Source organism: Sorex fumeus, unplaced genomic scaffold (assembly GCF_029834395.1).
Source record: "Sorex fumeus unplaced genomic scaffold, SorFum_2.1 ptg000047l, whole genome shotgun sequence".
NCBI lineage: Eukaryota > Metazoa > Chordata > Mammalia > Eulipotyphla > Soricidae > Sorex > Sorex fumeus.
This window is the reverse complement of record NW_026606104.1, coordinates 460,490-483,168: the sequence shown is the minus strand read 5'-3', so window position 1 is coordinate 483,168 and position 22,679 is coordinate 460,490. Positions and strand designations below refer to the sequence as shown.

Genomic DNA, 22,679 nt, shown 5'->3' with positions numbered 1-22,679 from the left:
TCGGGGCTTCTAGATTTGGGGGGAGGCTGCTCAAGGCAGTGCCCAGGGCACCACACAGTGTCGGAAATTGTGCTCAGCCCTTTGCACCATCTCCCCAGTCCTGCGGTGGGGGTGGGGAGGCCTTGATTTTGGAGTGCACCCATTCACAAGTCTGATGGGGTCTCTGGGGCAGACCTGAAACCTGGGAGCAAAGTGTGGGACAAAACAGTGTGTAAGAAGAGATTTATTGGGGGCTGGAGCGACAGCACAGTGGATAGGGCATTTGTCTTGCAGGCGGCCGACCCGGGTTTGACTCCCAGCATCCCATATGGCCCCCTGAGCACCGCCAGGGATAATTCCTGAGTGCAGAGCCAGAAGTAACCCCTGTGCATCGCCAGGTGTGACCCAAAAAGCAAAGAAAAAAAATCTAGACTGGGGGGAAGAGTTTTTTAATATCCCCGTGTCAAAATAAAAACAAAGGAAGGTTACAACTCAAGAGGCAAGGAAGGTGTGAAAGTGTGTCCTTGACCTTCCTGCTAACACTCAGTGGAAAACAAACTCCGCCTGTCTGTCTGCAGTGCACCCTGGGGATCCAACTCAGGGCCTCACACATGCAAGGCTCTGTCCCAAGCTATATTCACAGCCCCAGACTCAGCTATTAAAGACAAATCCTATTTACCACTCCTATGTCCAGACATCAAGAACAGAGCAGAAGGAAAGACCCTGAATTGGGGGTGGGGTAGGGGTGGCAGCAGCTAGCCAGTCAGGTGACTGAGAACGCAGAGCTCAGCATCACAAAGATGCCAGTGCAGAAGTCACAACTGCACAGACCAGGCAGTCCCACTTACAGACTGTGGCATCACTCCAGTGCTCCCCAAGGAGCACTGCTTGTGTTCTGAACCCAGAGACAAGAGTCTGGCTTGAATCAGATCTCTGTATATTCTCTAGTACTGCTTTCTGGAAGGGAGCAACAGGACAAGACATCCTGTTTCACTACTGAATATACAGACCTGGGGCTTGTAGCACTATTGGCTCCAAACAAGGAAAAGTTTTGTATCATCTCTCCGATCAAAATGGGAAACTGATATGGAGGGGCTTGCTTTTCCCCAGCTCAGACTTTTATCGTCCGGGAGCATCACTCCAGACGATGAATAATGCTATCCAAAGAGCCAGAGCAGTCTTGATTACTACTAGGAGGTAAGGGCTGAAGGAAGTGGCTAAGAGGAGGCAGGTAAATACCAACCAAAGGAAAAGGAGAGGGGGGAGAGGGGGAAAGGGAGGGGGGGATGAGAGAGAGAGAGAGAGAGAGAGAGAGAGAGAGAGAGAGAGAGAGAATGGGTTGAGTGAGTACAGGGGCTAAGACTGTGCCTTGCAGAAGGCTGATCCCACTTTAATCCTCTGCACCACCTGGTCCCCCACAGCATCGCTGGCTGTAGCCCAGGGTGGTCCCGGGTGACCCCTGCTATGGCAGGGCCCAAGTAGCATCACATCCTCAGAGCCTCATTTTGATGAAAAAAATCATCACTGGAAAGAAAGGGCCCCCAGGAGCCCACCAGGACACTGACGACCCAGCCCTACGCCCCAATAAAAGGGAGAAAAAGAATAGGACGAGCAGTTGTGGGGTAAAAACAAGAATGTTTAGTTTGGGATGGGCTGACTTAAGATAGAAATAAGACAAAGGAGTCTGAGGCTCTAAGAAAAGCAAAATTTCATGAGAACTGAGCGTTAAGTATTGCCCGGTGAGGACTTCCTCAGTCTTCACATGAGCCAGACAACATTTTTTTAGGTCAGCTTTGCTCTGTCTGCTTTCGAGTTGAATACCCTTCTTTCTTCTCTTAGATGATTCAAATTGAAACATTTTCCAGGTATTAAAAAAGTGGTAATACTGCATTCACAGAAGAGGATGCATAACTGCTGCAAAGCTGTTTGCCCAAGGTCCTTAGTCTTGCCCAAGGCTACCAGGGAGGCAGGATACAGGCCAAGGGAGACTAACTCAAGCTCAGGACTCAGAACTCCTCCACCACGTGCTGTCCATGGCCATAACTTTGAGACTGAGCAATTGTTCATGGAGTAGGTGTTAAGTTAAAGAGGGCAGCATCCCAGGGAGAAAGCCTCTCCCTGATCGGCAAGAAAAAGACTGTGTATGTGGAAGGGAGCTGAGGTTTTGCAGTGCTTCTGAAGTAATGCACGGCCAGGCTGAAAGCAAAACTGTAGGCTTGTGAAACCACGGGAAGGAATGTGGGGAGCCAAGAAGTCCTTGGAGAGAGTGTACAGACATGGGGCCTAAGCTAAGGGTCTGTACACTCTGATGGGTTCCCCTAACTATTTGCCCTCCTGGCTGCAGCTGAAAGTATTCAACTAGTAAGAAAAAAAAAATAGAAAGGATGAAGAATAACTCTTCATTGCCTCCCAAGCTCAACAGACTGACAAGGTAACAAAAGCACTAAGCAGAAGGCCCAGAGTGCAGTGAGTAAGGCCCCTGCCTTGCACGCAGCCAACAGATTCCATCCTTGGCACTGCATATGGTCGCTGAGTCCCCCGCAGGAGTGATCAATTTGAATCATCTAAGAGAAGAAAGAAGGGTATTCAACTTGAAAGCAGACAGAGAAATGCTGACCTAAAAAAAGTGGCAATATTGTATCTTTTTGGCCCAATGTGTTTCTTTCAAGGTTAAGTAGAATTAGCTGACAGAGGCCAGTGTAACAGACTCAGGACAGCTGATCTGGGGCTAATTCTATCTAGGTTTAAACCTCAGCTCTGGCACTATTTTGAACAACATTTACTCTCTACCCTTCAACTTCCTGATCTCTAATACAATATTGGCATACCCGTCCTATAGCCTTGTAATGAAGTTCTAAGAGGTTACCCACTCCATAAAATATGAAATCTTTAACAAGGAACCACCTAGTCAGTAAATCCTAGTGAGCTGGGGCATCCTCACCCCCTGTGGCTGTAATTTTCTCTGTAATGACCCACCACCTGACTTGCACTCTTATCTGCTAATGACTCACCACCTGACTTGCACTCTTATCTGCTTTGACTTAGGTAAATGTGATTGTGATGGGGATGACCAAGACATTTGCAATTTTCTTTGTGATTTTTCAAGAAGAGTTTGAAAGCACCTCAAAGCAAACTGGTTGGATTGGATCCATCATGTCCTCACTTCGTTTCTCTGCAGGTACAAGGCAGCAATAAGCTTGGCATCCAAGGACCTGGGCCCAACAATACTCACCTGATGGTCAAGCAAGGCAGGAGCATTGCTACAACGTAGCTTCAAGTATTAATATGTAAAGCTGACACAAGGATGGAGTGTTTAGCTTTCAAGTGACTTGATAAAGTTGAAAATACTTTCAGAGAAAGAAAGCACAAGAGCCCACCTCTTCCTTAATTCCACAACTCAGTTTTTAATCCCTTCGTTCCAGTCCCTTCGTTCCAGTGCCTTAACTTCTGTTCAGGGACCTAGTTTCTCAACTGGGATGCCAGTTCATTAAGATCTAATCACCAATGTATATTTAAGCCAAAATACACATTTTTTTTTTTTTTTGGCCATGGGATTGGGGTCATACCTGGCAGTGCTCAGGAATTGCTCCTAGAAGTGCCTTGGGGAACCATATTCAGTTCTGAGGACCAGACCAGGGTTAGCCTCTTGTAAGGCAAGTCCTGTAAAACCTTAACCATTGTACAGTCTCTCCAGCTGTCCTCTAGTTTTATCTGGAAATGTAACATGATAGAGGGAACAGATTAATGATAGTACCTTGTTCTTGTGATTGTCACTGGATACAACCTTGTTTGCAGTGGTTTTACAACGTACAATTAAGAAATTTCTCCTTCAATCAACTTAATGAAAAAATAAATAAAAAAAGTATGTGGAGGAAAGTTGACACTGGTGGTATTGTATACCAGCAACTATCAGTAACTAAACCATGGCTCTTGCAATAGTGGGTAAGGTGCTTGCCCTGCACATGACTGACCTGGATTAGATCATATCGTCCCATATGATCTCCCTAGCACCACCAAGAACGATCTCTAAGCAATGCCAGGTGTGCCACTTCCCAGCCCCTCCCAGCAATGCCAGATGTGCCACTTGTCCCCCGCTGTCCCCCAAACAAAGTAACAAGGCCAGGATGATAGCTCAAAGGACGCAGGGTTCATTCTTGGGTACCACATGACCCACTGAGCACAACTGGGAGAGACCGCTGAGCAATGCACTGGAAGTAGCCGCGTATTCCCGGGTGTGGACCCAAACGCAAGCGGAAGTCCCCAACAAAACCCTTTCAAAAAGGAAAAAAAATGTAGAATTGGGATTAAGAAATCCAACAAAATGATTTTTTCTTTGTTGCTATGAGAACTGGGTGGTCGGGGTGGGAGTGTGGGGGGTATCTAAACACATCTGATTGCAGTGCATTTGGATTCTTGGACACTCAGGGATTGAATCTTGTCCTCATGCATCTGCTATATAATTTTGAGGAATATATAATACTCCAAAGTAGAATCCTCGTTTCTTTAGCCCCTCATTTAAGTGGTATACTCTAGAGAGGGGTCAGACATTGGTCTTGCACACAGCTTACCTGGATTTGAGCCCCGGCACCCCGGAGTCCCCTGAGCCCTCTAGAATAATCTCTGAGTGCAGAGCCAGTAGTAAGTCCCCTGAACGCCACTGGTCATGGCTCCCCAAACTCACACATAAATTGTAAACGGAGGGGTGTCAGAGCACATTTACAGTCTCTGCCTTTCTTTCTCTTCCTAAGGCCCTCTGGCTGCCATTATCTGTGACATCACTGGAGAGAGAACTGCCTCCCTTCTTGGGGCGCTCCTCTTCACTGGCGGATATCTAATCAGTAGCTGGGCTACAAGCATTTCCTTTCTCTGTGTGACTATGGGATTTTTACCTGGTAAGTCTAGTGTAAAAATAAGACTGTTTAATAAAGTTGGGCCTCAGAATCTTTCCTTTTACTGTTCATGAATCCAAAAGGCCTCGTTACACGATCAAGAAGGAAAATCTTGTCTGGTACCAAGTCACTTAACGTGAAAGCAGCTGAAGCTGTGAACGTTTGTCTTTTAGGTCTGGGTTCCGCTTTCTTGTATCAAGCAGCTGCTGTGGAAATTACGAAATACTTCAAAAAACGCCTGGCTCTTTCCACAGCTATTGCTCGTTCTGGGATGGGATTCACATTTCTCCTAGCACCTTTTACAAAATTCCTGGTAGATCTGTATGATTGGACAGGTGAGTCATTCGAAATTCCTGAATTCGAAATTCTAGCTCTGCAAGTCTTGATGTTCAACTCTTTTAACTCTGAAGGGAAACAAATTCTTATAGCCAACGTGTGCCTTTTTCTTGGAGCTTCAAGACTAGAGGTCTTGAAGCACTTGCAGGGTTCCCCTTCCACCCTTAGCAAAGCAGTCCCTAGTCCAATTTCCCCTTTAAGAAAAAAACCTATTAAAAAATGCCGGGACTGGAACAACAGTACCGCGGAGAGGGCATTTGCTTTGCACACAGCCAAGCTGGGTTTGATCCCCAGCATCCCATATGGTCCCCTGAGCCACCCCTAGGAGTAATTCCTGAGTAGAGAGCCAGGAGTAACCGCTGAGTATCACCAGGTATGACCCAAAAAGCAAAAAAGAAAGAAAAAAAAAAAGCTTCCTCCATCAGATTCACTCGACAGATTGGGGGGGTGGTGGGATCCTCAGGTAAAAAATTAAAAGGGCCATGTTTCTTAAAGGTTCATTTTTTGTTAAAGTCAACTACACCAGTTTGAAAATGAGAAATCACACATTTCTTGTACTTGAAACAAAACTAGATCCAAATAACTTAAAAATGCATAGTTATAACTATCACCTATAAGTTTAGTTTCATCTTGAGCAGGATCTGCTGACAAATCCCTACGACAAGTTAGTAGATCCAATAGTCAACTCTATCTAGAACCTCACATGAGTCACAGCTTTGGTCAGGACATGCTGAAACCAAACTAACTTGGCTTCAAAGGCAAGACAAGCATCTGTCTCATTTCAAGGAAATAAAAAATGTCAAGGAAGAAAGGCAATCTGCTCTCCTAACGCAGTTTCCAAATGAATATATCATCTAATTCTCCCTTTTTATTCACTACTGAAATCTATATCCTCCCGTCAGGATATTTAAAATCCCTATTTAAAAAACAGTGTAATTTTCTTGATGTTGCCAGAAATCACGCACCTCAGTTGCGGTGCTCGTACACCTAATTGTGGCGCTTGGGATCACACTTGGCATGTGGGGTGGTGGCAGGGATCAAACTCATGGCCTCATGCCCACAAAGCAGATGCTTTCTACCAGTGAGCATCCCCGGTCCCCAATTTTCTAACACTGGAAATATCTCTCCCTCCCAAACTGGTTTTATTCTTGTTGCAAAAAATAGCTCTCTCCTTCCACGCCATCTGTTGGTGCAGTTTCCTTGGTTTTCTATCTCAAAAGGACGCTCTGTTTTCATAGATACGAATGTACACAGTTAGCAATGAAATGAACAGACTTAAATAAGGGCTTTCAGCTAAATTTGCAGAAAAGCTTTCAGGACTTTTCACTACCTTTTCATGGTCAGGTTTATTCATTTTAACTTGTCAATGTCTCCTCTTCAGGTGCCCTTATATTATTTGGAGCCATCACACTGAATCTGGTGCCTTCCAGTATGCTACTAAGGCCTATCTATATCAAAAGCAAGAGCATTCCTGATGTTAAAGAGAGAGGTGGCAGCATGATTGCAAGTTCTCCAGATGCTGCGTCTGAGCCAGAAATATCACAAGTCAATGAGACACATGCATCGACCACTGGGGACACAGCAGTGTACGAGGCCAGAGAGCCCAGGACAAGTTTAATGGTCTCACAAAACCAAAGAAGAGAGTTTAACAGTGCGCCTAACAGAAATGCAGGACTGCACCTAACAACTAATGAAAGTGACAAGGTCACTTCAGGGTGCTGTAAACAAAACCTCTTTGACATGTCTGTTTTAAAGAATCCTTTCTTCTACATATATACCTGGTCTTTTCTCCTCAGTCAGCTTGCGTACTTCATCCCTACCTTTCACCTGGTTGCCAGAGCCAAAACACTGGGAATTGACATCATGGATGCCTCCTACCTTGTATCTGCAGCTGGTAAGAAAACCTTCCATTCCACACTCAAATAAGAACTTGATTTTACAAAGACTTACTAGGCTTAACAAGCTAAAAAAATGTTGTGGGTGACCCAGGAAACCCGGTTTCTGGAAGTTAGAGGAAGCAGTGGATAGTTCCCTGCCCTCACCTAACACTGTGACTTGTACTCATCTTCCTCCGATACTGGACCCCAAACCAAGTTTTACTCAATTTCCATGTATCAGTGCTGGACCCAGTAAACTTTATTAGTTGTGTAAATCCTGCATTCTGCATGGTGTGCAAGGGCAATAGTGACTCTGAGGAGGGGGGAATGGGGGGAGGGGGAGGGAAATCTTAAGATAGCATACATAGTTCATTAGCTAAAGAGACTGGCTGTAAGGCTAAACTTTTTTTTTTCTTTTTGGGTCACACCCAACGATGCTCAGGGGTCACTCCTGGCTCTGCACTCAGGAATTACTCCTGGCGATGCTTGGGGGACCATATGGGATGCCGGGGATCGAACCCGGTTCGGCCACATGCAAGGCAAATAAATGCCCTACCTGCTGTGCTATCGCTCCAGCCCCAAGGCTAAACTTATTGGATTCACTTTCTTGGTCTGTATTCTTCTTTTTTAAAAAAAGTAAAACAGATTTTATTTGGAGGGTTTTAAGGTGTGGAGGGAGAGAGGGTGAGAGAGAGTAATGCGCTCAAGAGAGAATGCAGGCTTCTCCAAGGGCGCAGAGAGCCCCTACACACATCCCATCATTAGACGCGAAAGCATGAAAGTACACATCTCAAGAGGGGAGATGCGGGCGACACGTGCTCGGCCACCACATGTGCTCGGCCATGTGGGCAGAAGCAGCACAGAGCTCAGGCAGCATACGCGCGCCGGTCTGTATTCTTAGGGTTAACCTCTGGCAAATTACCTCCCTTCTATGTGCCTATATTTCTTCTTCTAGACGTAGTACCTACCATTGCCAGGATTCAATAAGTAATGCTACTGAGTTAAAATAGCGCCTGGCCCACTGTAATCATTAACTAATGCTCTATTAATATTTGTAAAAAAAAATTTGTAAATAAGTGTTTTACCTCTTGAACTAAGAGTAAAACATGAAGTATAGCTTAGGTATAGTAAATAATCAGGTAACATTTAAAATTAAATGTAATTTAATCATTTTAGTTGTGTGTATGAAGTCACTGAAACAATGTATTCTACTCAACTGAAAAAATAAGGAGTCGAAAAACAAAAAGGATGAAAAAAATGGTTTTCTCTGATTCTCTAGAAATTCTCAATGGCTCAATATTCACTTTTCCATACTATTTTGAAGTCTTGTTTACCAAGTCTTATACTGCCTGCCACTTCTAATTGCAAAGATAACTCTGCTTCAAATAAGGCACATGTACACACGACACATTTCATTTGGATCTCTGGTAGTATCAATTTAGATCAATTAGAGATGTAAAATGAACATAAGCCCCTAACCCTGCCTACTTTTACCTTCGCTAACTTCCCAGTTCAAGCACACGTCCTAGCCCAGCTCCACTACCGTCTCCCATGCAGCTAGGTTTACAATGCATTTTAAAATAAAGGTGCAAATATTCTGAGAGGAAAAAATTGGTCTTTTATAAAATTATAAAAATATATGTAAATATACCTGTATATAGCACTGTCCTCCCATTGTTCATTGATTTGCTTGAGTGGGCCCAGTAACATCTCCATTATGAGACTTGTTACTGTGTTTGGCAAATCGAATACACCACGGGGAGCTTGCCAGGCTCTGCCGTGCGGGCGAGATACTCTCGGTAGCTTGCAGGGCTCTCTGAGAGGGGCACAGAAATTGAACTCGGATCAGCCAGGCAAATGCCCTACCTGCTGTGCTATCTCTCCAGCCCATAACCTATATATACACACACAAATGAGGTTATCTTGCCCCTCCTTTTTTTTGTGGGGTAATTTGTTTCAATCACAAAAATTTAAAAGTATAAAGCGACAGGTCATGCTACCCTTGGAGAAAATCTTTTAGTAGTGCTGTTATATTAGCATATATGATAATAGATAACATCATGCAATAAAGTGAAAACTGTGTTTCTGAAATTTGAAGCTATACTGTAGCTCTAACATTCCATCTTCCATTTCCAGACTTGCTAATTTTTTTTCAAGTTAAGCATAATAATCTTTGGGGGGAGTTAATCACCAATATATGTTCTTTATTTATTCTTTTTTGGGTCACACCCAGTGATGCTCAGGGGTTACTCCTGGCTCTGCACTCAGGAATAACTCCTGGTGATGCTGGAGGACCATATGGGATGCTGGGGATCGAACTGGGTCGGCTGCGTGCAAGGCAAACACCCCACCTGCTATACTATCGCTCCGGCCCCAAAATATGTTGTAAGAGGAGGGGTCCCAATATAATTTTTTTCAGCCTAACTTTATTAATCTCATAGCTTCCAACATGTCCTCCCTAGTATACAACTCGGTCTTTAGAAATCTCACCTCACCTGTTGCAGGACTTCTGGGAAGACCTCGAGCCCACTGTTAGGGATTCCTAGTTTGGTGGTAAGAGTTTTCCAAATACAATCAGAACACACAACTGACAGGTCTCCTACCCAACTTTGTTACATTTTATGATATGTTACAGGAATAGTTAATTAAACTGACAGAGCCTACTGATGGATGCTTCCTTATATAACCTATCCCTATAATGAAGCCCCTGATTTAAGAAAAGATGTCCTTACACTTTCAGACTGTTTCAGAGAAAAACAAAAATTTGAACTTCGTAAGATCTTTCCGATGCTCTTTCAGGTATCATTGAGACAGTCAGTCAGATTATCTCTGGATGGATTGCTGATCAAAACTGGATCAAGAAGTACCACTACCATAAGACTTACCTTATCCTCTGTGGTATCACTAACCTGCTGGCACCCTTAGCCACCACATTTCCACTCCTTATGACCTACACCATCTTCTTTGCCATTTTTTCTGGTGGCTACATGGCACTGATACTTCCTGTACTGGTAAGTAGACACACTTAAAAAACCATTTAGACAAGCAAGAACTATAAGCTGGAGAAAGTACATGGTTAAGGCGCTTGTCTTGCATCCTGCTGACCCTAGTTCAAATTCCTGGCATCTCATATGGTTTCTAGAGCAGAGGCAGGATCAGTCACTGAGAACCGCTGGGTATGGCACACTGCCAAAATAAATGTGAAAGATTTTAAAGCAAGAATAATTCCCCCCCAAAGAGAACACTTAATTTATATTAACTTTATGCAAGAGCTCCCAGTTCAATTTCTGGCACTACATGGTGCCCTGAATACCAATGAGAGCAGCCCCCAGGAAGGCGCCCAAACCAAAAACCAATTCTCAAGGCCTAGAAAGCCTGTTGCTACATTTCTGCCCAGACAGACATTTAGACCTTGGAGTGTGGTGGAGATAATAAGGTCTATTCACATAGAACAGAAAAAAAAAGGGGGGGGGGAGATTATAAAAGGGTCAGGAGAATTCTATTTTTACCTCTCAGACCCCAGGAAGGACTCAAGGTCAACTTCTTTTACATTTCTAAAATTTCTGTGTGATACTAGGGACTGAATCCCTGGACCTTCCACACGCACAGGTGCCCTACAACTAAATCAAATCCCCAGTCCCACTTCTAGTTTCAGAAATGGCTTTGGTTCCTTCGAGGGCATATCTGTTTTGGATGTGATGGGAATGGGTTTGGGTCATATTCAAGTGGTGATGGGGGCCCCATATAGTCCTGAGGATTAAACCATTGTTCTCCTGCTTGCAAATCATGTTCTCCCGTCCTTTGAACTCATTCCCTGGTCCCCAGGACACAATCTTAAAGGATACCTGAGAAAAGGGGGCTTCCTGACTAGAAAGAAACTGCTTCTTTCTCCAGAGAAACTATTATTCCTAACACACACATTGTGGAGGACTGGGGAGATTAACTCAAAGGGCTCGAGTGCATGCTTTGGCTGGGGAAGCCAGGGTGCTAGCCCAGGACCCCATGCCTCCCAGCACAGCACTGGAAGGAGCCCCTAACATCTACCAGGTGTGGCCCAAAGGAGAAAAAAAAATAAAAGGAACATTGCTTTCTTCCCCCATCTCTCCACTTTTACCCAAAGCTAACTTAAAAAAAAAATTCTTAGAACTAAGTGAAACAATATACCTATACAAATATTCCTGGAACTACTCAGAATCCTGTGGATTCTTCTCAGAACCAGATCCCCAGAGCTCCAGAATGGAATTCGAGGGGATGATAATAGTATTAGCATAAGCGCTCCAAGATACAAGATTCAAACTAAAATTCATTCCTTAAATTCACAGGTTTTAGGCCACAAGCAGAGATACTCAGGGGATACTCCTGGTGCCTGGCAGTCAATCCTGGCTATACTCGGCATAAAACCTACGACTTCTATAATAAACAAGGCCTGCACAGCAGCCCTGACTCATTGAATTCTTACAAACCAATGGGTGGTTCTCAACCATAGGTAGATTCAAGAGAAATTCCACTGCCTAATAGAAATGAGCAAAGCCCAGGGAAGGAAAACAAACAAAAAGAATGAAAGCTGAAGCTGAAAATAGTAGAGGGGGCTTCGCTGCATGCTTTGCATGTGTAAAAGCGAACTTGAATCCCCAGCCACCACCATTAGCAATTCCCAACACCAAGCTGGGAGCAGGCCCTGAAGACCACTAGCTGTGCCCTCTCCACCCCAAATAGTTCAACAACTAACCAGTATTTCTTACTAATACTGAAAACATTGTTTGATGAAATTACTATCCCTGAATTGCTTCAGCTGTTTGTAATAGTGGGGGCAAACGACCATCTAAATCTCCTTAGACGTTAACTGCTCACAGTTTGAGGTGACACAGTCATGTCTTCTGTAGGTCACAGGTCTATTAAATTTTATCTTCCATATGGCTGACACACTGAATTCTAATCCCTACAGGTTGATCTGTCTGGGATTTCTAAAGTACACAGCTTTCTGGGACTTGCAGCCTTCTTTGCTGGGATGGGTGTCCTTTCTGGACCACCTTTGGCAGGTAAGTTTAGCAACATTCTGAGCCAAGTTCAATAGCAATTGAAAACCTGTGATCCATGCTTAATGGTAAGATGAAAACATCAGGTTAAAAGAAACTGGTGATACCTCTGCTCCTCTATACCAGCAATCATACTAATTCATCACTGATGGATTAATTAATGATCCACCATCACTAATGCTGAGGACTAATGTAGTATTGTTGGGCTGGAGAGACAGTACAGCAGGCAGGGCACTTGCCTTGGATGTAGCCAACTTGAAGCCAGCACCCCACATGGTCCCCAAGCACTGCCAGAAGTGATCCCTGAGCACTGCTGGGCATGAACCAAAACCAAGCCAAAAAAAGTAATGCGCACTAAGCAGACTTCTCTTAAGGGATTTAGAAGAATAATTTATGTCTGCCTGTCTAGAAGACAATCTAGAGGGGCTGGAGAGATGGCTCAATAAGCTGAACACATGCAAAGTTTGCATGAGGGGAAGCCCAGTTCATCTGTGGCGCTGATCTGAGAGCAACCATCGAAGCAGTGTTGGGAGTAACCCCCTGCACTTTCAGGTGTGACCCAACAACCAGAATAAAAAATTTTTATCAAATTCTCTATCTAAAATGCACCAAGGAAGCAAAGGAAAAAAGAAAAGAAAGAAAGAGGAAAAGGGGAAAAAAGAAAAGGAAGGAAGAAAAAGAACCACTACCACCTATTATTTGGCCAACAGTGTCCTGGGTATCTCAGCATCCTTCATTTCCTAAGAGGGATGAAGATTCTTCATATTCTATCTGTTCTGGAGAAGGCAGAGGGAATGTGGCTTAAAGACCTACGTAGATGTTATTGGGATCACTGGTGAACATTAATTAGCAAGGAGAGTAATAACTGAAAGAGACTTTACACTGAATAATTGTTTCATTTTCTATTCTTCGCCCAATTAGGTAATTTGGGGGCATCCTGAATATTTAATCCAAGATTATGAAAAGTTTAACTGGTCATACAAACATATTTCCAGTGAACAAATTTAAAGTATAGTACTTTTATCACTGAAGTTCTGAATATATTTCGATGTACCAATCACTGCAGTGTTTCTAAACATTCACAAAAAAAGAAGCTGAGCCTAAGATTCACTGGGTTCCTTCAATGCTGAACTGAGACAAAGGGATCTGATCTTGCGCCAGTATACTTTCCTACATTCTAGTTCTGTACCGGTGTTAAGAGTTTTACCTCTATCAACTTAAGACTTAGAAACAACAAACATCAAAGCTTACAATGACAAAAATTATTACTGGCAGGGAAAACATTCATCACTATTAATGGTTCCGTTTTGGTACCCATTCTAAAAAAAATATTCAATTATAAGATCAATACCTTATGAACATATTTTCTTATGTAACCCAACTCATCCTCGAGTTCAGACTTGCAACACAGGGTAGAATTTTAAAGTCAAGCCCAGACCAGTGACCAGTCTGGGAACAGTGAATGGAATCCAAACATCAAAGATGCCTACCAGAGCAACTCTATGGTTAAAGCACAGGTTAATGTGATAGAGAAAACAAAGCTCAAATAGTTTCCTTAGGTATTTTCTCATTCTCAATTCATATTCACTGGCAGTTTCACTGGGAACTTTTCAAGTCAAGTAATTAGGCCAAAAGCATAAGGCAATAACAAGTACAAAGGAACAGAATATCTTGTTCAAATGATCAAGTAACAAAACAGCAAGTTTAAAGATTATATGTTCCATGTTTTTGCATACAACTTAAAATGTTTAGAAAGGTTCAAAAAACACCATGACAAAGCAAGTTCTGTGAGGACTTTTACTTGCAAGGAAAAAAGCTGTATGTGCAGATCTTGAAATCTATTTGTCGAATTGTACAGTTTGAAAATTATTTTAATACAAAAGAGTAAGTTACAGCAAAGTTGATTAGAAAACAGGGCATCAGTTTATTGTAAAACTTTTACTTCATACAACATAAATAGTGTAAAATACTCCTCTCTCAGTAAGGAAAAAACAATTTACAGCTTTCTATCACTCAAAGTTCTCTTATCCTAGCACTACATGTGAGGCTAGAGAGCGCTCATGACAGACCCTAGCCTTCTCAGGAAGTTTATAATTCCAACCCAACCAATAAAGAAAATGGTAAGGTTGTTGCTAGAAAAGGATGCTGCTTTATAGAAATGAGTTCAGATTATAATTCCATTTCATTTCTCTGTATCATGAGCTCTCGCTGACTACAGCATTGTGCTAAATGTCCTGATCACCTTAGGAAACACCTCTGCTCTTGTGAATCACTCCTCTGTGACATAACGAAGGACATTTCACAAAGGTCATTAGAGTCCTTCTTTACTTTGACTCCTGCAGCAACAACCAAATAAGAAACAGGTACGTCGCTCAGTTCTCAACAGGAAGGAGAAGCTACCTTATTCTTTTAGCTTCGACTAAACCAAAAGACTTACTCGTTATAAAATATTAAATTCTCAACCAAATTTACATCTTCAGCACTCTGTGATTCTCAGTTCTTACTTACCTATGTCTGGTTTTATCAAACTTCAAGAGTTAAAATTTCTAAATAAGATTACAAGCATTTTAAATTAGTAATGTAGCAAATAGTAAAACTTTTCACAATAACCCTCAGTCAGAACACTACCTTAAAACTAATAATGATTATTTAATTTTTCCTTCCTACTTTGAAATGAGAAACAGTCCCACATAATATATTTTAATGATTCAAAAAAAAAAAAATCTAAGATGAAAAAACCAAAGGATCTAAAATCACAAACCCTTTAGGAAATCAACTAAAGTTTTTTATTTAAGATGTCTTTTAAAATAATAGCGCATATGGATAAGAAAATTTTTATATCCTTTTCAAATGTGCATAATGGAAACAGCAACAACAGAATTCTTTATTAGATCTTTGCTGAAACAGTGTAACAAGGATGGAAACGGGTCAAGTTAAAAATTACCATCAGTTCCCCCATATCTTCACAACTCACTGCCTTTGTCCACCCACCTCATTCCTTTCTAAGTCCCTTCTTTTCCTTTTTAAATACTAACAAATTCAATATATTGAAAATACAAACTGCTTCAGACTCGATCAGTTTTAAAGTTGGTCTGTTTCCTGATCTTATGGTGGTCAGTAGACCACCAGTTGATCAGACTATAGACCTTGTATCATAGCTCACCCAAACCCAAATACTGTTTTCTTTTGCTGGAAGTTGGCATCTAGAACAATATACTGGATCCAAGAAAGAATCTGAAGAAAAAGGTGTTGAAATCTGAAAAGATTATATTTCTACCATATTCCCTTGAACAAAAGCAATCCCACAGAAAGCAAAATACCTTGGACAACAAGAGACAGTATGTACTATCCTACAACATAGAAGCCAGACTTAAGCTGTGTACGTGAAAGCCCTAAACAGAAGTCAAGGTATCTAATAAATGAGCTCAAAATGTTAAAGGCTGAGTTTCACTTAAAAAAAAAAAAGTAGAATGATTGGTCTATTTGCTGTCCTAAAGCCCCAACTGACTTCTCCCTGTATTGTGCTAGATACTTACTTAAATCAATCACAACTGCTGGCAAAACTTCTCTTTAATACCACAAATATTATTACTCAGCATTCATTCAATGAACAGTAAGCAACTTCTCAGCAGAGCATTGTTACCTGTTATTTGATCCGAGACCATAAGTTACTCTCGGTACGCTTCCGCAGTTTACATGTGGGCATGACAGAGTACTTACCCTGCCACATCTTCAGCTAGGGCTTTAATAATAGGGACAGCAGAGAACACTGTTTCCCAAACTGGTGATACCATCCCTGGAGGTCTCTGCAACACCACCAAGGGGCAGGGGATGGGGGAGGGCAGCAGCCTAGGGGGCAACTAGGGTTGTCCACTTTCTGTTTGTCCACTTTAAAAAAGCAAAGATTTCCGAGTAATCCCTCCCCCCCCGCACTGAAAAGGGACAGTAAGCCAAATACATCTGGGAACCTCTAGTCTAGAACCTCTAATACTGAGAATCAGAATTTCTAGTCTTCTGTCTCACTGATTGTAAACAAAGTCAAGCAACCCATGTCTCCATATTTCTTACAGTAGAGAGTTCAATAAAGCAGGTATTTCACAGAAGTGTTCCCCTCACTGTCCCTACCCCTCCAAAAAAACACAGAGAAAAGCCACTCTTAATCCTGATTAACTCTAAACTGATTGTACTCCAAAATAAATCTTGTTACTGTTTACTAAACCATTGGGGGCTCCTTCCGGCTTAGTATTTGGGGATCATATAGGCTGTAGTCAGGGACAATGTAATGGTGGGAACTAAGCCTAGGTTTCTGCAAGTAAAACATGTGTTCAGTCCATTGAATTATTCCCTAGGTCTTAACTGTTGTTTTTTTCTAAGGGAAAACACACACACACACACACACACACACACGACTGAAATGAAAACCCATTTATCTAAGATTAACTCTATTCCATTATCACTGACAAGTTCATCTTCTCACATTAGATCACTCTTTTCTATCTCTCTTTCCATCCTTATTTTAGATATATTTAATATTCCACCAGGACATTATGCTACCTTTTGGGCACATCAATTACCAATTTCTCTATAAACTGATAATTTATTTGGAAAAACAAAAGCAAAATCCATTCATAATGCCCTCCAAAAGGGCATCCAATCCATGCTGTCCTTCTGGAGGCTGGGAGTAAGTCGAGGACAAGTGAGAAGGTCAATCAAAGTTTTCTGTCCTCTAAATCCTAAAAAATATATTATCATTTAAGAGGCAAAAAAATATATTATCATTTAAGAGAAAAAATAAAGGCAGATCATTTATTTATTCAGTAATCATTTTTCATACTCCGAAGATTGATGAATACCTGCAAAAACACTTTTTTGCAGAAATTTCAATTTAAAAACAATGAGGGGCCAGAGAGATACTACAGTAAGAGGTTTATATTGCATGCAGCCAAACCAGGTTCAATCCCTGGCACTACATTTGGTCCCCAATCCCATGAGGACTGTTCCCTGAACACAGAGCCAGGTATAAGCCTTGAGCACAGCTAAGCACACAAAACCAAACAATAACAAAAGAATTCTAAATAGCTCCCTATTTAAAAGGGAGTAGAGACAGTTCCTTCCTTTGCAAAAATAGACTCCTTTGCAAGGCCAAGAAATCAAGTTTCAAAATACTAATACAGAACATCATCCTTTTATATAAAAATACAGAGCCAATACTAAAAGCACTCCCAATATAATCTTACTAATAATTTCTATCATGAGATCTTTAGAGAGTTGTCTTAAAATGCCCTAAGGGGGTTAAATTGCTAAACTCTGATTCCCAAGACTTCCCATTGTGGCACACACAGAAAATATTTGTACAGCACAGTGAAAAAAAATTACTGCTAATAGTCAGCCAATAGTGGCTTCAATGAGAGGTCAGAGGTCACTGTCTGTACTCTGCTGCAGCCCAGCAGCTAGAAGTGCTGGTTCAATACTGGGCACTTACAGAGCTCACAATCACTAATTTGAATATGCACCCTGGAATTAAAAGTTGTCTTGGTGTACTTCAAGTTGTCTTTGTAATTTTTTTCTGAAGGGGTGGGGGTCTCTAGCAGTGCTCAAGAGGCCTGAGGCCCCCTCCTGGTTATTCTCAGCCAACCAGGCTGTGGTTCAATTTGAGGGCCTGAGAGATGCAGTGCTTTTTCAGGGAAGATCTCCCATGAAGCACACAGGTGGCCTGGGGTCCTTCTCAGACATTCTCAACAACTGGATTGGCAATTCAAAACAAGGGTTCAAGTATGCAGTGCTGGGGATTACCTGGACCACCCACAATGTGCTGGACTGAGAGTGGACTCTAGGCAGAACTGTATCTCATGACGCTCAGAGCACCATATGGTGCCAGGAATTGAACCCACATCTGAAACATGCACAAGTTCCTGAACCTCTGTACAATCCCTCTGGTCGTTGTATTTCAAGTTTTAACAACGTGAACAACAAGTAAACTTACAGCAGTAAACATAATAAAAATTTTTATTTGTTCAATAATCAAGACTGAGATAATAGAGGTATGAATACTGTCTAGACGGGTTAAACTAATTACTAAAAGTATAAATTAGTGATTGTGAGCTCTGTAAGTGCCCAGTATTGAACCAGCACTTCTAGCTGCTGGGCTGCAGCAGAGTACAGACAGTGACCTCTGACCTCTCATTGAAGCCACTATTGGCTGACTATTAGCAGTAATTTTTTTTCACTGTGCTGTACAAATATTTTCTGTGTGTGCCACAATGGGAAGTCTTGGGAATCAGAGTTTAGCAATTTAACCCCCTTAGGGCATTTTAAGACAACTCTCTAAAGATCTCATGATAGAAATTATTAGTAAGATTATACTACAACCTACAAGATGATGGTATAGTTTTAAAAATGTTAACACTGGGCCAGAAGTGTGAGCTTACAGAATTGAATGCATGATTGAGTGCAGGTGGGAAGTCTGGTTTGATAACTGGCACTGGATGTTGCCAACAATCTCCAGCCAATGACCCACAAGAACAGATCCAGGAGTAGCTCTTGAGCACTGCCAGGTGTAGCCCCCCAAACACAACAAAAATAAAGGGAGAGAGATAGTATAGGAGATAAGGTGTTTACTTAACATTTAGCTGGCATGGGTTCGATCCCTGGCACTACATATGAGGTTCCCGAAGCCGTCAGGGGTCAGTTCTGAGCACTAAGGCAGGAATGGTATTCTGAGCACCACTGGGTATGGCCCAAATAATGCCCCCCCAAATGAAAGTAAATAAAAATAAATTTAAGATACTTATAATAATCAATATCCAACTTGAACGATAATACTATTTCCATTTTTGTTCACTGTAAGGAAGTTCTAAAACTGTTAAAGAAGCGAAGTATTTCCCTATAATAAAAGTAAGATATTCCTGTCCCAAACAAGAGTTACAGTCACAGGTGTAAAGACATAATTTAGACAATTTTATTGTACATAAGAATCATCTGGATTGGGGCCGGTGCAATAGTATAGGGTAAGGCATTTTGCCTTACATATGGTTTACCAGGGTTCAATCTCTTGACACCCATATGGTCCCCTGAGCCTCACCAGGCGTGATCCCTAAATGAAGAACCAGAAATAAGCTCTAAGCACTTCTGGACATAGACCCAAAACCAAAAGATAAAAAGAGCAAGAATCATCTGTATGCCAGGAGAATGAACTGCTGATGCTTGAGGGAAGTCGATGCATCTGTGCAACTAACAATCTTAGGTAAACTGAATGCAGCTAAGGGACTGGAGTGATAGCTCAAGTGATAGAGCACATATTTAGTTTGTCTATAGCCCTGAGCTCAATCCCTGACAATGCACAAACCCCTGAATGCTACCTGGCGTGGTTCTGGTGTCCTATGCATGGCCCTACACTGAGAAGCACTAAACTGTTCTAGGGTTGAAAGTGCATTTGTGGTGTCACAGTAACAGTACAGTGGGGAAGGCGATTGTCCTGCTCACAGCCAACCCCAGTTCAATCTTTGATACCATTATATGGTACTGCAAGCTCTGCCAGGAGTGATCCCTGAGCCCAGAGCCAAGAATAAGGCCTGACTCCCACCAAGAAAAAGTGCATTTATGGGTATACTCTACCCCAGAGGCTGGCCATATTACAACGCTGTGTCCATTATCTTTCCTTTATAACAATACCCCATTGGAAGTTGCCTATAACCTTCTCTGGGCATGCCACTTCTAACTTCTAACCTCTAACCTTTAACTTCTAACTTCCAATCTTCTAACTTCTAACCTTTCTTTACTTTATCCTAGCTTAGGGTACGTATTTTCTCTTCTTTTACTTTATGGAATTTTCTCTCTCCTAATATTTCTTACATGCCCCAAGCATTTCTGGATGTAGCCCCAAAACAAGAGAATGAAAAACCTAAACAACAAAAGAAAATAAAATGCATTTGAAGAAGGAAAGAGAATAGTGTATTTGATCATAGCCCCTTCACATTTTTGCAAAAAAAAAAAAAAAAAAAAGAACTCTGACCTCTGTCTAACACCAGGCACAAAAGTCAGATCAATATCAGACCTGAATCAATAAGGTACATGGAGGAGAATGTAGGCAGAACCCCCCCATGATACCGAAGGTAAAAGCATCTTTAAGGATGAAACACCAATGACCAAGCAAGTGGAAACAAACAAGTGAGACTGCATTAAACAAAGAAGCTTCTGCACCTCAAAGGAAACAGTGACCAAAATACAGAGAACCCACGGAATGGAAAAGAATATTTGCTGAATACCCATCTGATAAGGGGTTAATATCCAGGATATACAAGACTCTAGTAGAATTGTACAAGAAAAAAAAAACCTTCAACCCTATCAAAAAATGGGGAGAAGAAATGAACAGAAGCTTCCTCAAAAAAGAAATGCAAATGGCCAAAAGGCACATTAGCTCTACATTGCTAATCATCAGGGAAATGCAAATCAAAACAATAATGAGATATCATCTCACACCACAGAAACTAGCACACATCAAAAAGAATAAGAACAACCAGTGCTGGCGCAGATGTGGGGAGAAAGGGACTCTCTTTCATTGTTGGTGGGAATGCCAACTGGTCCAGCATTTCTGGAAAATATGAGTATTCCTTAAAAAACTAGAAATTGAGGGGCTGGAGTAGTATTTCAGTGGGTAGGGCATTTGCCTTGCACGCAGCCAACCCGGGTTCAATTCCTGGCATCTCATATGGTCCCCCAAGCAATTCCAGGAGTAATTCCTGAGTGCAGAGCCAGAAGTAACCCGAGTATTATTGGATGCTGGGTCTGACCCAAAAGGCAAAAAAAAAAGAAATTGAGCTTCCATATGCATATGACCCAGCAATACCACTTCTGGGGAATACCCGAGGTTGCAAAAGAGCAGAAGCACAAGAAGAGTCTGAACTTCCATGAGGCTACACATATGATGAGCAGTCAACAAGCAAAAAAGCAACTTAAAGTTGCTGACTTTTAAGAGGTTACATTGTTTTCTATTCACTCATTACATTAAGACCAAGAAACATAAAGCAAACAAAAACCTTGAAGTCTGTATAAGAGCCATAAAGAGAACAAGGAAATTAGAAGACAAATGCACAAATAATCAGATCAATTAGAAATCATTTTCTCATATATATATATATATATATAAAACCTAACACTAGCTCCCTAAGGACATGTATTTTCATCTATTTTATTATGGGTGTACCCACCAGACTACAGAGCTAGTATGGCACACAGCACCTACATTTTCTGAGTAAATGATTAGAGTGACAGTCTGAACTTCTAAAGTATTTCTAGGATATTAAATTTTAAGGAGCAAGGTTCAATCTCCACGTAGATCCCCAAGCATCACGTCATTGCCCAAGCACCAATGGGCATATCTCTACTGGCTCCCAACCACTGTTGGGGTGTGGCCCTGGCGGTCCTCAGCACCATCAGACCCAAGTAACCAAGTGCACAATTATCAGGCTCTCAGAGTCAACCACTGAAAATGACTAGAGTGGCTCCAAAGTGCTGCCGGGAAACATTCTCCACATCCACTCCCCCTCCCCCCAAAAAAGAAAAAAGAAAAACCCTAAAAAACACTAAGATGTCTTTTTCACAGGGTTGACTTCCACAACAATTGATTAAAACATCAGTAACTTGAGGTCAAAGTGACAGCACACGGGGTAGGGTGCTTGCTTTCCAAGGAGCCAATGCAGGTTTGATCCCAGGCGCCACATCTAGTCGCCAAAGCCCTGCCAGGAGTGACCCTAAGCAGAGTCGAGTAAGTCTTGAGAACCACTGTGTGTGGCCAAAAAGGGAAAAAAAAGAAAAAAGTAGGGCGGGAGCGATAGTATATCAAATAGCGTTAGCCCTAATAGAGTTTGATCCCCAGTACCCCTTATTGCACACCATCAGAAGTGACTCCTGAGCACAAAGGGTAAGCCCTGAGCATTACTGGGTGTGCAAAAAAAAAAAAATGGGGGTGGCTGGAGTGACAGTACAGCAGGTAGGATGTTTGCCTTGCACGCAGCAGACCTGGGTTTGATCCCCAGCACCCCATATGGTCTCCCAGCACCTTGCCCTGTACCTAGCTGGCCTGGGATCAATCCCTGGCAATCCATCTGGTTCCTGAGTCCAACAGGAGTGATGATCCCTGAGCTTAGAGCCAGGAGTAAGTCCTGAGTACCAGGTGTGGCCCTAAAACAAAATAAAATGTTGGGGGGAGGGGCGGGAAGGGGAGTCAGTAGCTTCCACAAATACTCTGCCTCCCCGCTCAGTGGGGAAAAAAAGCTTTTCTTAAGTTCTAGTATCATCAGAGCTTAAGTTCTACGGTCAGAATCTTTAATGATTTTGAGAACTCTTCTTTCTTGTTTTTAAAAACACATCCTGGCTTCAAGGGGACTGCAGGTCATCATTTAACCTATTCGATGAAGCAGCCTATTCCTGCAAATGCTCTTAGCCGCCCCTGATCTGTCACCTCTTAGTCCTTTTCACATATGTGATTCAAACAATGAGACCTCTCCACTAAAACTGTGAGGTCTGGAACCATGTTTGCCTTGGTTCTTCTTTTTTTTTTTTTT

The 22,679-nt window shown here is 42.1% G+C and overlaps 1 protein-coding gene across 1 annotated transcript in view; it reads left to right on the top strand.

Moving 5' to 3' along the window:
* The window catches only part of SLC16A4 (solute carrier family 16 member 4), a 30,630-nt gene that overhangs the window by 5,859 nt on the left and 2,092 nt on the right, over positions 1-22,679 (top strand). The window contains exons 3-8 of the mRNA XM_056122834.1: positions 3,025-3,157; positions 4,728-4,871; positions 5,042-5,203; positions 6,586-7,098; positions 9,881-10,092; positions 12,027-12,120. Coding sequence (XP_055978809.1) covers positions 3,025-3,157; positions 4,728-4,871; positions 5,042-5,203; positions 6,586-7,098; positions 9,881-10,092; positions 12,027-12,120 — 1,258 coding nt within the window. The remainder of the gene's footprint in view (positions 1-3,024; positions 3,158-4,727; positions 4,872-5,041; positions 5,204-6,585; positions 7,099-9,880; positions 10,093-12,026; positions 12,121-22,679) is intronic.